The sequence below is a fragment of the Elgaria multicarinata genome, chromosome 1, assembly GCF_023053635.1.
Source record: "Elgaria multicarinata webbii isolate HBS135686 ecotype San Diego chromosome 1, rElgMul1.1.pri, whole genome shotgun sequence".
Lineage (NCBI taxonomy): Eukaryota > Metazoa > Chordata > Lepidosauria > Squamata > Anguidae > Elgaria > Elgaria multicarinata.
Genome location: NC_086171.1, coordinates 64,207,491 through 64,219,644, shown reverse-complemented (window position 1 = coordinate 64,219,644; position 12,154 = coordinate 64,207,491). Strand labels below are relative to the sequence as shown.

Genomic DNA, 12,154 nt, shown 5'->3' with positions numbered 1-12,154 from the left:
CCCTACATTGTTTGCTTGCTGTGTGCTGGATTGTTGCTCCTGCTATCTGGGAGAAGCTGGCATAGCCGGAAAGAGGAGAAAGCCTCCCCGGGCCGATTTGAGAATGCAAGCCAGCTGTGCTCGCCCCAGGAGAAAGGCCAGAAATGGGTGGGGGCAACCCTGAAGGGGATGATGCCAAAGGGGGTCACGGGATTGGTTGCCTCTTTTGGCCTGATTATGTGCCTGTGATAGGGGGTATGGGGTCAAGTGAGAGGACCGTCAGTGTAGTGACAGGGGGAGCATGACCTTGTTGATTCTCCTTGATCTCTGTGCTTTGCATGCAAAAGGTCCCAGGTTCAATGCCTGGTATCTCAAGGTAGGGCTGGAAAGATTCCTGTCTTAAACCCCGGAGACCTCTCTGCTAATCCGTGTAGACAATGCTAAGATAGACAGACCCATGGTCTGACTTGGTGTAAGGCAGTTTCCTATATTCCACACTCAAGTCCCATTAATCTTAGAAGGAGTGTTAGGTATGTGTTCCCATGTCTCTCACTGAAATTAATGGGATTTCAAAGTGCTTAGCTTTGGCTGTATGGTGCGCTTTTCTCCCTCTAAGTGTTCTTTAACACGCCCCATTGAGGCCATTATAAAGAATATGTCGCATTAAAAAGGTCTTTTTGACTCATGCCACTCCTTCCCATCTTGTCATAACTAACCCGTTTTTAATGAATATGCCAACCCTTCTTAATAAGCACCAGACTTTACTGATGGGCCCTCTGTGAAATACCGCATGTGCTACTCTATCTAGCAGGCAAGAGAAGCAAACAAAATTCCTGCCAGTTGACTTTCTGTGGTTCTTGTTTCCTTATCTCCTAATGCCCCTCCTTAATCGTTTATTGAATTCTAATTGTTACACTTGAAACATGCCATAACCCATAGTAAGAAAGCAGCTAGACATTTCAGGTGCTTCCCTCTCCCATCAATTGTAGCACTTTCTCTTACCTGGTAAGGCCTTTCCCCTTTCATGCTGCTGGTGATGATGATGGTGAAGAAGAAAATGGAAATGTGTCTGGGGCTAGCAAGGCATGCCTTAGCATATTGGGTATCAAGCTTATGTTCAGAGAACCCCTTTCAAATGAATATGACTACTTAAGAATCTTCTGATCACCTGCAGTGGAACCCTTCATGCTGCAGAGGATTCTGGGGCCTGTTTAGGACACACTCTCAGTTTATGTTGGACTTCCCAGTTCATCATCATTATTATTATTATTATTATTATTACATTTATATCCTGCCATTTTTCCTCCATGGAACCTGAGGGGGCGTACATAATCCTCCTCCTCTCCATTTTATCTTCACAACTACCCTGTGAGGTAGGTTGGGCTGAGAGTCTGTGACTGGCCCAAAGTCACCCAGTGAGTTTCCATGGCCGAATGGGGACTAGAACCCAGACCTCTCAACTCCCTGTCCAACACTTTAACCACTACGCCACACTGGCTCTCATAATCACTCTAAGCCAGGGGTGGGCAACTTGTGGTCCTCTAGATCAGTGGCTCAACAAGGGCTGGATTGTCGACTGCAGGTGTAGGACCCCAAAACAACTCCCTGAACTTCCTCTCTCCCTCTCCTCCAAGCCTGGCCTGGCACCAGCAAAAAGAAGTCCTACAGCAGCCATGCAAGCAACCTTGAAGCCCCGTTGCACCATTGTAAAAGTAGGGGTTTTAAATATATGTTTTGAATAACAGCAATTAGAACCAATCAGACACTGCCTTTCAGGGATTCAGCCAATAGGGGCACAAGAGTGACAAAGTCTGCCCCTTTGGTGCTCCTGTGACTTCATCGACCATGTCACCCCAAAGGCAGTGTCTGATTGGTTCAGTTTGCTGCTACTCAAAGCTTAAGTTTTTAAAAAAGTCAGTGCTGCTGTCTCCGCTGCCAGGTTTATTACGTTTTTTTGGAAGGAAGGAAGGAGGACTGAATGGTGCCCTCCCAGAAAGGAACTTGCCCAGGCCCCCCTCAATGCTAGCTGTGCCCCTGCTCCAGATGTTTTGGCTTATAAATGTTATGATCCCTCACCATTAGTAATACTGGCTAGGGCTGATGGAGTTGTAGGTCAAAGGATCTGGAAGGCCACAAATTACCCTCTTCTTCCCTAATTCAACTGTGAATGCATCCTGGAATCCACCCAGAAGATCTTTTGTGGAGAACAAGCTGGCTTTCAGGGAATCCTGTCCATCATTACTGGTTTTCTCATTGAGAATCCCCCAGATAAGCTCCAAGGAATTCTTTGGAATACTATTTGAAAACCACAACATCTGCTGTTGCTAAAGATTACAATTTAAGCTTTAAATCCTTTGTTTCCCCACTCATATATAGCAGCAGATTGCTTACTAAAAGATGTTTCAGGAAGTTAAAAGGCCTAGGTTCTTTTTCTTCACCGCATCCTGCTGCTCAAGCAAGTAAAGGGATTTATTTGAGTATAGCCTGTAGAGAGGGGTGCGTTCAACATCTTCCCAGTCCTGGCTGCTCCATATTACTGCTCAGGTGGGAGGAGTCCAAGAACAACCCTCAGTTCTTATTAATTCAGATCTCATCTCTGTTGTGTACGATGCAGTTATTTTGATATCATCCATTTTTTATAGTGCCTGGTGAGTGAGCCTGAGCTGCTGAGTTGTTAAATTCCTGTAGAGAAAATTACAAAATGAAAATTCAGTCTGAGCTTGCGGTTCAGCTGCTGCCTGGCATGATCACCCAACTTGATGGCATTCTGGAATAGACACAACTCCTCTTGCTCCTCAGTACAGTAGGATTGATAGCTCTGTGCCTTAGCTGTGCCCATTTGACTGCTGTTTTCATAGGGCTGAGCCTAAACTACTCACCGCCTTTTGTGCTCTTTTTCAGCAGCATGGAAAAGTACCTTTCACTTTTGGCAATTTTTCACCATCCACTTAACAAACAAATTGTGTTGCTTTGGTGCCGGTCTTACAGTGCAATCTGATAGATATATTTACTCAGGAATAAGTCCCATTGAGTTCAATGAAGCTTACCCCCAGATCTAGGACTACAACCTCTTGTTTCTTTGCCTTGTTTGCCGACAGTGCTCCTGGTCATTAAAACAAGTTCCTGTTGGCTGTGGTGACTTTACATGACTTTGTCCATGATGTCATGCCTCAACAGCTGATATGATGATATTGTGAATTCTTGCCACATCTAACTGGATTCAACAACATTCTGCGGAGGAATGTCAGAAAAAAAAATGGCATTGAGAAGCAACAGCCAAGGAGACAAAAGGGCATCCACAGTAACATGGATGTTTTGGCAGGATGAGCGTCGTGCCAATCAAATGTACTACTTAGGAATGTACCAAAATTAGACTACATTCAGCAGAACCCTATGTTTTAATGATCAGATCATTTCTCCTCTAAAAATACTTTTCTAAATCTAATCACAGCTCTAATCTAATCTATGAATATCTATCAGGAACAAGTTCTTCCACTGTCCCTCACATGCCACCCTCAAATCAAAAGTTATATCAGTGTGTCAATTCTCCTTCCCTTCACTATTAAGATTAGAGATGGCTGATAAGCTAGAGAAGTTATGTCTGATGTCAACACTAGAGTTAGAGGTTCCAATCCAGAAAAAGACGTAGGAGTGTAGGAAGCTGACTCATACACGGTCAGACCTTGGGTCCATCTAGCCCAATATTGTCGACACTGACTGGCAGCAGCTCTTTTAAGGTTTCAGGCAGTTTTTCCTGCCCTACCTGGAGATGCTGAGGATTGATTCTGGGGCCTTCTGCATGCAAAACAGATGCTCTGTCACTGAGCCAGCCCCTTCCCAAAGTCAGGCTTGTTCTGATGACATCACAGAAGAGATTAGCTATGACTTACCGTATTTCTTCGATTCTAAGACACACTTTCCCCCCCATATAAACATCTCTAAAAACAGGGTGTGTCTTAGAATCGCGGGTGCGTTTATTATTTCTTCGAATCAAAGCTTTTTTTTCCTGTTGTTGGTACTGAAATTAGTATGCGTCTTACAATCGATGGCGTCTTAGAATTGAAGAAATACAGTACTAATGTCACAATCATTTCAATCTGTTTTAAACGCAATAAACTTTCTTTAAATGGGGGGGGCCTTGTTACTTAAATCTCTCATGTATGGCAAGAAGAAACACTATAATCTCAGAAATCACAGTATTTTTTCTACAATATGATTGGTTTTACTCAACAGATGAATACCAATAGCTGCATATTGTTAATCCAAGATCACTCTTTCTTTTAGCAGAGACAAAGATCTGCTTCAAATATTACCATGGAGTGAGCGGGGCACTGCGTGCAACAACCCCCAGTGTGACAGTGAAGAATAACGCAGCTCCTGTAAGTTTTATGCTTGCTTCTTTAGCATGCTCATCAAAGAAACTTTGTGCTGTGTTTTGCTTAAGAGTTTTTGTTGTAGGCTGTTCGTGGTCTTTATCTTTAAAGCTTCATTTTCTGGATTGTTGCCCTCTTTTATCTCGTCAAAGGAGGCTCAGTTGGCCCATTCTCTGTTGTGCTTCCACTGACAGGCAAAGGCGTTTTGGCATTTAGGCTGATTTGTGACTGAATGGGTTTTTAATTGGTTGGTGCTGCTTGTTTCTGTCACTGTTGTGTTTTGAATTGTGCTTTTAATCTACGTTACATTTAAATTAAGATTTTGTTTTAACTCTGGATTTTATTGTTACCCCCCTTGAGTGCCTTTTTTTTTTTTGGCACAAAAATGGGAGACGTATTCGCTCACTCGCTCGCTCATTCTTATAGCTAACGAAGATAGGCTTAAAGGTATACAACTAATAAACAGTGAAATCCCAAAGCCAGAGGGGTAACTTAATAAGATATCAAGGAATGCAAAGGTTCAGTATCCGGCATAGGTCTTTACTCCTTCCCATGATTAGCAGAATATAAACTTAGGCTGCAACACATACTTATGTGGGAGTAAATCCCACTGAATTCAATAGGACTTTCTTCTGAGTAGACATGGATAGGGCTGCATTGTTAATTCACATAATTTCTGCAGCTTGCAGAGTTCAACTTTCCTTGCCGCAGAATCAGTGGAAGGGGGTGAATGAGCTAAGGAAATGGTGCTGCTAAACTGAATTCCTAGATTATGCTGCAAAACAAGGGAGCAAAGGACACCCCCACCCCCAGTTCCACACAGTCCTATTTTTACCTGAGTATAGTACATAGATTTTCTACTCCCAGTCCCATCCCAGAGTAGGCCTAAGGCCCACCATCTGGCTTGCCATGAGGCTGGAGCACCTGGCAGCTGTGGAAGAAAGTGAGAGAAAAGACCCCCCCCCCTTCTCATAGTGGGCTGAGGGGTATGCGTGATTTGTTCTCCTGGTCAGTGGGCTAGCTGCCTTCTGCTGCAAGCCACATTTAGCCCTGGAGCTGCTAGCTATTTTTCTAAAGCTTTATAGCCACAGTTCTTGTCTTTCTAGGGTCCTGATGTCATCAAGCTCATTTAGCACTGTGGTCAGCATCTTGTGCCTTAGGAAAAAAAAGGGAAACAGAAGAAATGAAACAAACCCTTTCCTTGCCCAGCACTGCTACCTTATGGAAGAAGCAACTGTCATTTGCTGAATTGCGTGCTGCCACTTGACAGTAACCTGATCTTTTGCTTGGGTCTTCCTGTAAATATTTGCATTGCAGCCTGTTGTATTCCAGTATAGTGGGCAGGTGAATACTTAAATCTTTATGTTTCTGCCTCCCTCTGTGGCTTCCTCTCCTAATTCAACTGTGAACCGCCCAGAGAGCTTCGGCTATTGGGCGGTATAAAAATGTAATAAATAAATAAATAAATAAACTGTGATTAGTGTAGAAATATCATGGTGGATATGAGTGGTGTGAGCCCTCAGCCCTTCCACCATGGACAGCCTTCTGTGTGAACTGGAACCACTCCCTGGCTGAGTTCGGACGACACATTAATCAACTGCTGTTTTTCATTTTGTTCCTATTACCTCCACCCACACCCCGTTGATTAGCTTGATGTCTGAACTCAGCCCCTGACTGTTGAAGAATCACATGAACGAATCAGGACTCTCTGCAATCAGGAGTTTATAAAGAAGACCTGGTTCACATTGGAAGCTCTTTTTCTCTCTTTCTCTCTCTCTCTCTCTCACACACACACGAATATATGAACTAGAGGCATGGAAACTGTATTGCAAGCAGATTTTCTGGAAGTGGGGTCGGGGACAGAGAAAACCCTGTCTCTTCTGAAATAACACACTTTTGTTTGGCTTCTTTTTCAAATACGTTACAAATAAACATTCTAGTTAAATCATTTTTTCTAAGCCTTACCAGTTTTAAATAATAAATACACATTTTGCTAGGTTCAAACCAAGGCTCTACGCTGATTTCTGCCAACCGGAAGAGTTCGCCGGGATGGCTTTCACCTTAGAGAGGTTTATTGTGATGCAGTCCTGATTGTTAGAAGGCCGATATGGAGGAATTCCCATTATTTTAAGACTCTGCCCTTGTGACTCTGAGGATATTGAAACATTGATACATATAATGTTTTATTGTAAGTTTTTATCAGGGGGTTAGAGCAAAATTAATTCAGCCAATTTTAGCATCCTATCCTAGTTGTTTAGATGTGGTGCTGCTTCTAATATGACTGGAGAGTCATAATGCCAATGCTACACAGAAGGCTGCAATGTTTTTTAAATGTAGTTTAAAAATTAGACCCCCAGTGCTTACAAATGATGTTCCTTGACTTTGCTCTTTTAACCTTAAGTATATGCAATTGTTGTCCCTATACTGTTACAAACGTGCATTTTGGTCTCTGTGTTCGTTTTCCTTTTATTTGTAAGCAACGTAAATGGCCTGTGGACTAATTTTAAATAAACTATCCATCTTTTAGTTTAGTGTGGAAACATTTTAACTGTATACATAACTGCTCTCTGAGAGTGTGGCACTAGAGTTAAATATACAAGCAAATAGTTCAAGAAAAAGAAACACATGGGATTTTTTTTTGATTTTTTTTTATTTTTGCTTTGTCCCTTAAGAGCACAGAAAAGATCATTACCAAAGCCATTTGTTAGTTAATGGTTTTGATGCGCACACATCTTTTCGCCGCTGCACTGCTCAGATCATGTCTCCCTGTTATGACCATATAATAGAAGCACTAATAAATAGCCTGTACATAACAACACTGTAATCTAACAAATTATACAAAGATAGGCGACTGCAAAGTACATTCGTAACCTTCCATGCTTCAGTGGCTCCTTCTGAGTTCATTACGTGCATCAGGCAACAAAGCTCTTTGTTCAGATGGCGCCGGTCAATTGCAAAAGTGCCACAGATCTTCATAGGGCTGTATTTTAACAGCTACAAAAAGAAAAAGAAATCAAAGGAAGATTAATGAGTGACTAAACCATAAGCATATGGGAGGGGAAACCCTGATGATCAAAATGCTTGGAGCAGAATGAGCTTGCTTTGGGGGATAAAATGGAGAAGGGAAGGGAAGGCCCCTGCTTTCATCTTCATCCACCTACATATTTTTGCCAGCCTCAGAAGCACCACTCTCTAAACAGTGCCATCCATGGCACAGAGCCTGCCTGGAAATAAGTTCCATTGCATTCAGTGAGATTTACTCCCAGGTAAGCGTGTATGGCTGCGGAATGCTGGAAATTGTATCCCTTTTTTGTGTGTGCATAGGATTGTACCCTTAAGGTCCAAAAAAAAGCTAGCAATAATCTGGGGTCATTTTACTTGAGTTGTTTCTTTGTTGTGGTATTTAATTATTTTGACTGTGATACAAAAAGGGTGTGTGTTGTCTATCCACAGATGCAAGGCTGAATTGATTTATTGCACCAAATATTTGGATTTTTATTTTATTTTATTTTATTTTATTTTATTTTGCAATCTGTGGAATTTGAAGGACTGTTTGTACTTCAGTAAATATATTTCATCTTGCAAACAATTTCCATCTCTTTTTGTGCCTGATCGTAGGTGTGGCCCTCCATTTCCACATTCTTTTGTGAGTCATTTTAATAGCCTTTCATAGGTTGAAAGATGGGATATACAATTATAAATAAATAACGGCTATGGAGCCCAAGAGTTCAGGAGTGGAGGAACTCCTACCCTCCCTCTAGAGAAGTTGGAAAATATTTTTTAAACTCAATCAATCAGTCAAGACCTGGGAAGGGGTGGCCATAATTATGTTCTAAAATTGGTTTAAACATAGACACCTACAACCTGTGTATATTTTGTGGTTGTTTTTACATCACTTTGAGAACCCTTACTCAGAATTTTGGACTAGATGGACCCTTGGTGTGAACCAGCATGGCTCTTCTTATGTTCAGTCTCCAATTCTCTGTTCCTATGCAAGCCTGGTACCCTGACCTCTGCCCTTCAAGAGTGCCATCTAGGCTGATTTACCACCCTCCTGAGCAATCCAGTGAATCTGGGAGCCCATCCCAGCACACCAAACCTTTAGAGAAGACCTGTCCTTAAGCTAGGCCTTCACTCTGAGCAGCTCTCCACTAGTGTGAGAATTCTGCCTGGCTCTTGCTTCCTCTTATTTATCTATTTATTTTATTTTATTTTATTTATTTATTTATTTATTTATTTATTTTATTACATTTATATACCGCCCCACAGCCGAAGGTCTCTGGGCGGTTTACAACAATTAAAAATAGTAAGCATTAAAAGTATACAAAAAATCTAAAAACATAAAAACAGTATAAAAACAACAATATCCATTTATTGTTGTTATTGCATTTATATCCCTCCTTTTCCCTCCAAGGAACCCAAGGTGGTGTACATAATCCTCCTCTCCATTTTATCCTCACAACAACTCTGTGAGGTAGGCTGGGCTGAGAGTCTCTGAAAGGCCCAAAGTCACCCAGAGGGTTTTCATGGCGTTGTGGGGACTAGAACCCAGATCTCCCAACTTCAAGTACAACACTTTAGCCACTACACCACATTGGCTCTTCCTGATCACTATTGTGGATCCTTGTGGGCGGGTGGCTGAGGGAGTGGGGCATGCAGCTGTTCTTTGAAAGAGAAAAAGATACCAGGGGCTCTAGGCACGGAGTTCCCCCATGACACTTAGTTTGCTCCTATGTTTCTCTACAATGCATGGAACCTAGAACTGCTTGGGCTTCTTTTCTCTGGTCAGGTTGGTTCAGTGGTGTCCAAATTATGCTTAAATAAATGGCTTTGCTTTTAGCACCCTCCCCTGTTGATTAAGGAATAATTCTGATGATGCCAGAGGCAGGGCTTTTTTCTTTTTGCCCACCCCTAGCTGGGAGGATGGTGGCTGGGCTGGGGAGTGGTCCACATTTTCTCTAAGGCACTTTGCACTGTTTCATTAGATCAGTCTCAGAAGGGTTCACTGGCTGCTTGCAAACCTGCCTTTAAATTGATTTACATTGAAACTGACACACACAATGAAAACCACTTAGGTGGATGGTAGGACATGCTTTATTTAATAACACATATGAGAATTACATTATCATGCATTTCACAACTAATGAGTTCTTGCTAAAGAAATCACCAATATTTTTATATAGCATTCCTTGGCTCACCCTCTCCATCTCCTATCACACAATATATATATTTTTGTTCAGAACTCCCTCTTCCTTCACATCATCAAGCAGGGGAAATTCTTCTTGATGGAATTGATGGTTCTTCATTTAATACAGTTAAGAGACACTTTATACAGAGTTTGTGGATGCTCAAAAAAGAGACCTCTTCCAATTCCTTTAGAAAGGTTTAAATGTAGGCATCTAAATCAGTGTTTCTTGCCGCACAAGGTGTGTATTATTTCAGATTAAAACTGGTGGCACACTTTATTTTAAAAAACAGAGAGATCCATTTATATATATTCTCATATAATGTGCAGACATGGCATCCTTGCAGTTGTGGGATGGCCAAGTTATTTTTCCCCCCCTCTTGGAGTCCTGCCCTTCCCTGTGCCAATGGTGTGTTGGTATTTTCTGGGCAGTTGTGATGCTTCTTTAGAATTCCCCAACTGCATCACAGACATGCAGCATAGATACACACGGAGATAATATTTTCTATTATGTCTATGCTGCATGGGGGCTTCCTACTCCAACAACCGTAGTAGTAGAGGTGTGGCTGAATTTTTCAAGGCACATCAGCCCTTGCAGCGCACAAGTGAGCCTCAGCACATGGTTTGGGAATCACTGGCTAAATTCTTTATTGGAATGCCAGTATCACACACTCACATCACATGTTGTCAGCATGTGTCACTTAGCAAAACAAAAGGAATGCCATTGGTCCCATCTCTTTTATTTTCAGCCCTCAGGTTGAAAAAACACAGCTGTTAGATCAATGTTCTTTTCACCCAAGGACGAAATCCAAACAACCCTTAAGCACGACTCCACCATTCCAGCGACAGAGGGTTCAAAAGCGCTTTATTGATTAGTAATCAAGGCCTGGTCTCTTCAAAGGGAGCAATCAGACAAAAGACATAAGGAATACAGTACAGTATTTGAGCTTGCAAGGGGCAGGGCCCAGTAGCAGCATTAACCAATCAGAACATAACAGTGGGGCATAGCTAATTATGCTAAACAGTTCTGTAAACAATACCTTTGGCCTGACAGTAAGTTACAGAAGTTAAGTTTGACACAGCAGCACTGGAGCCAGCTGGAGCCAGAGCTCTTGTTTATGTTAGATAAGAAGGATGCACTCAAGGAGACATTCTCGCATACAGGACATCATGACATTTTGCCTGCAATATGATGGCTATTTTACAGTTTCCTGTTAAAAATGGAGAGACCTCTGCTAACACAGCTGATGTAAATGATAAAGAAGAGACATACAAGCTAAAAAGCCAGACATTACAGGTCCTCAATATGCCAGGACTCACGGTGTTAATAAAGCATCATTCTGATTAGTATTGAGTTCAAAATGACTCAAAAGCACTCCCAATGCAGTCAAAGAACATTCCAGATATGCTGCCTTTTCCTACCTCCAGGTTCTTTAAAATATGTTTAATTCAGTCCTGTAAAGTGGGTGAGAATTGTGCTAGGAAAAGATGACTGGAGAGTTAATTTTTTTTAAATTGTTTAAAATAATGTTAATGTCAGATTTGTTAATCCAAGTTCTGAACTTCATATATAGTGAAGTCCCATCATCTGGGCTTTGATTACTCGGTGCTCTAGGCTTGACACATTAAATGTGTGGCCCTCATCCAAACCTATTCTAGCTAAAATAATTTGAATTGCCCTTCAAGAAATTTGGATTAACAGGGCTGTGTTGCAGTAGATCACAGACCAACGTGGTGGCAGTTTAAAATGGAAACAATCCATTATGCTGCACTCAGAGAGCAGCATTGGTCAAAAGCAAGTAACCAGTTTTTATAAGTTGCTCAGCAGAGAAACATCTGGCCAGGTTTCCCAAAAATGCTGATTTTTCTGGCCTTGATTTTGCTTTGCTGGGTGTTTTAGGCCCTAAAATATCCAGCAAAGCATGATTAAGGCCAGAAAAATAAGACTTAAGAGTCACAAAGACAAGCATACACAGAGCTCTGTCCCCAAGATGCCAACAGCCTAAAACAGACAATGGAGAAAACAACAGAGGGAGAAAAGGAAGAGACAAAGCTAGGGAATAATGCAGAGGTGTGCAACGTGGTGCCTTTTGGCAGCATTTTGCCCCAAAGCACCTTTCTTGGCACCTGCCATTGTGCCTTTCCACCCCCCCCCCCCAAACTTTTTTCATGATTATGGACACCTTTTCTTTCTGGCAGCTGAGATCACTGTGAAGTAGGTTTTCTTGGTGCTGAAAACTGGATCCAAAGCAGTTGTTAAGTGGGCTCATACCCATCCTCTGCCTTGTAGTCAGTCTTTGGGGCATGTTATTTGTCCTTTGCCATTTTGTGGTGATGTCGAGAACACTTTCTCAAATGGTCAAATATCCCTACCCCTGTTTCAGGGGAACAAAATGCTCATACAAGCAGTTCTGTTAAAGTAACGGCAAAAGGTAAAACTGAGTCAAGCAAAGCAGTGATATCGGGCACACTATCCTAATTTCACCCCCACATCCTTACTGGCAGGTTTTGAGAGGCACCATCTGGGCAGGTTAGATCGGCATTGTGTAGGTATATGACTACTGAATGGCCAGTAGCACCCTGCGTACACCTTTCCCTTCCTGATGTAACAGTTAGG

At 42.1% G+C, this 12,154-nt stretch overlaps 1 protein-coding gene across 2 annotated transcripts in view; it reads left to right on the top strand.

Annotated features, from left to right (window-relative positions):
• Positions 1-12,154, top strand: part of HECW1 (HECT, C2 and WW domain containing E3 ubiquitin protein ligase 1) — a 241,410-nt gene that overhangs the window by 110,064 nt on the left and 119,192 nt on the right. For both annotated transcript variants that reach the window (XM_063129464.1, XM_063129455.1), the window contains exon 5: positions 4,264-4,358. In XM_063129464.1, the coding sequence (XP_062985534.1) occupies positions 4,264-4,358 (95 nt within the window). The remainder of the gene's footprint in view (positions 1-4,263; positions 4,359-12,154) is intronic.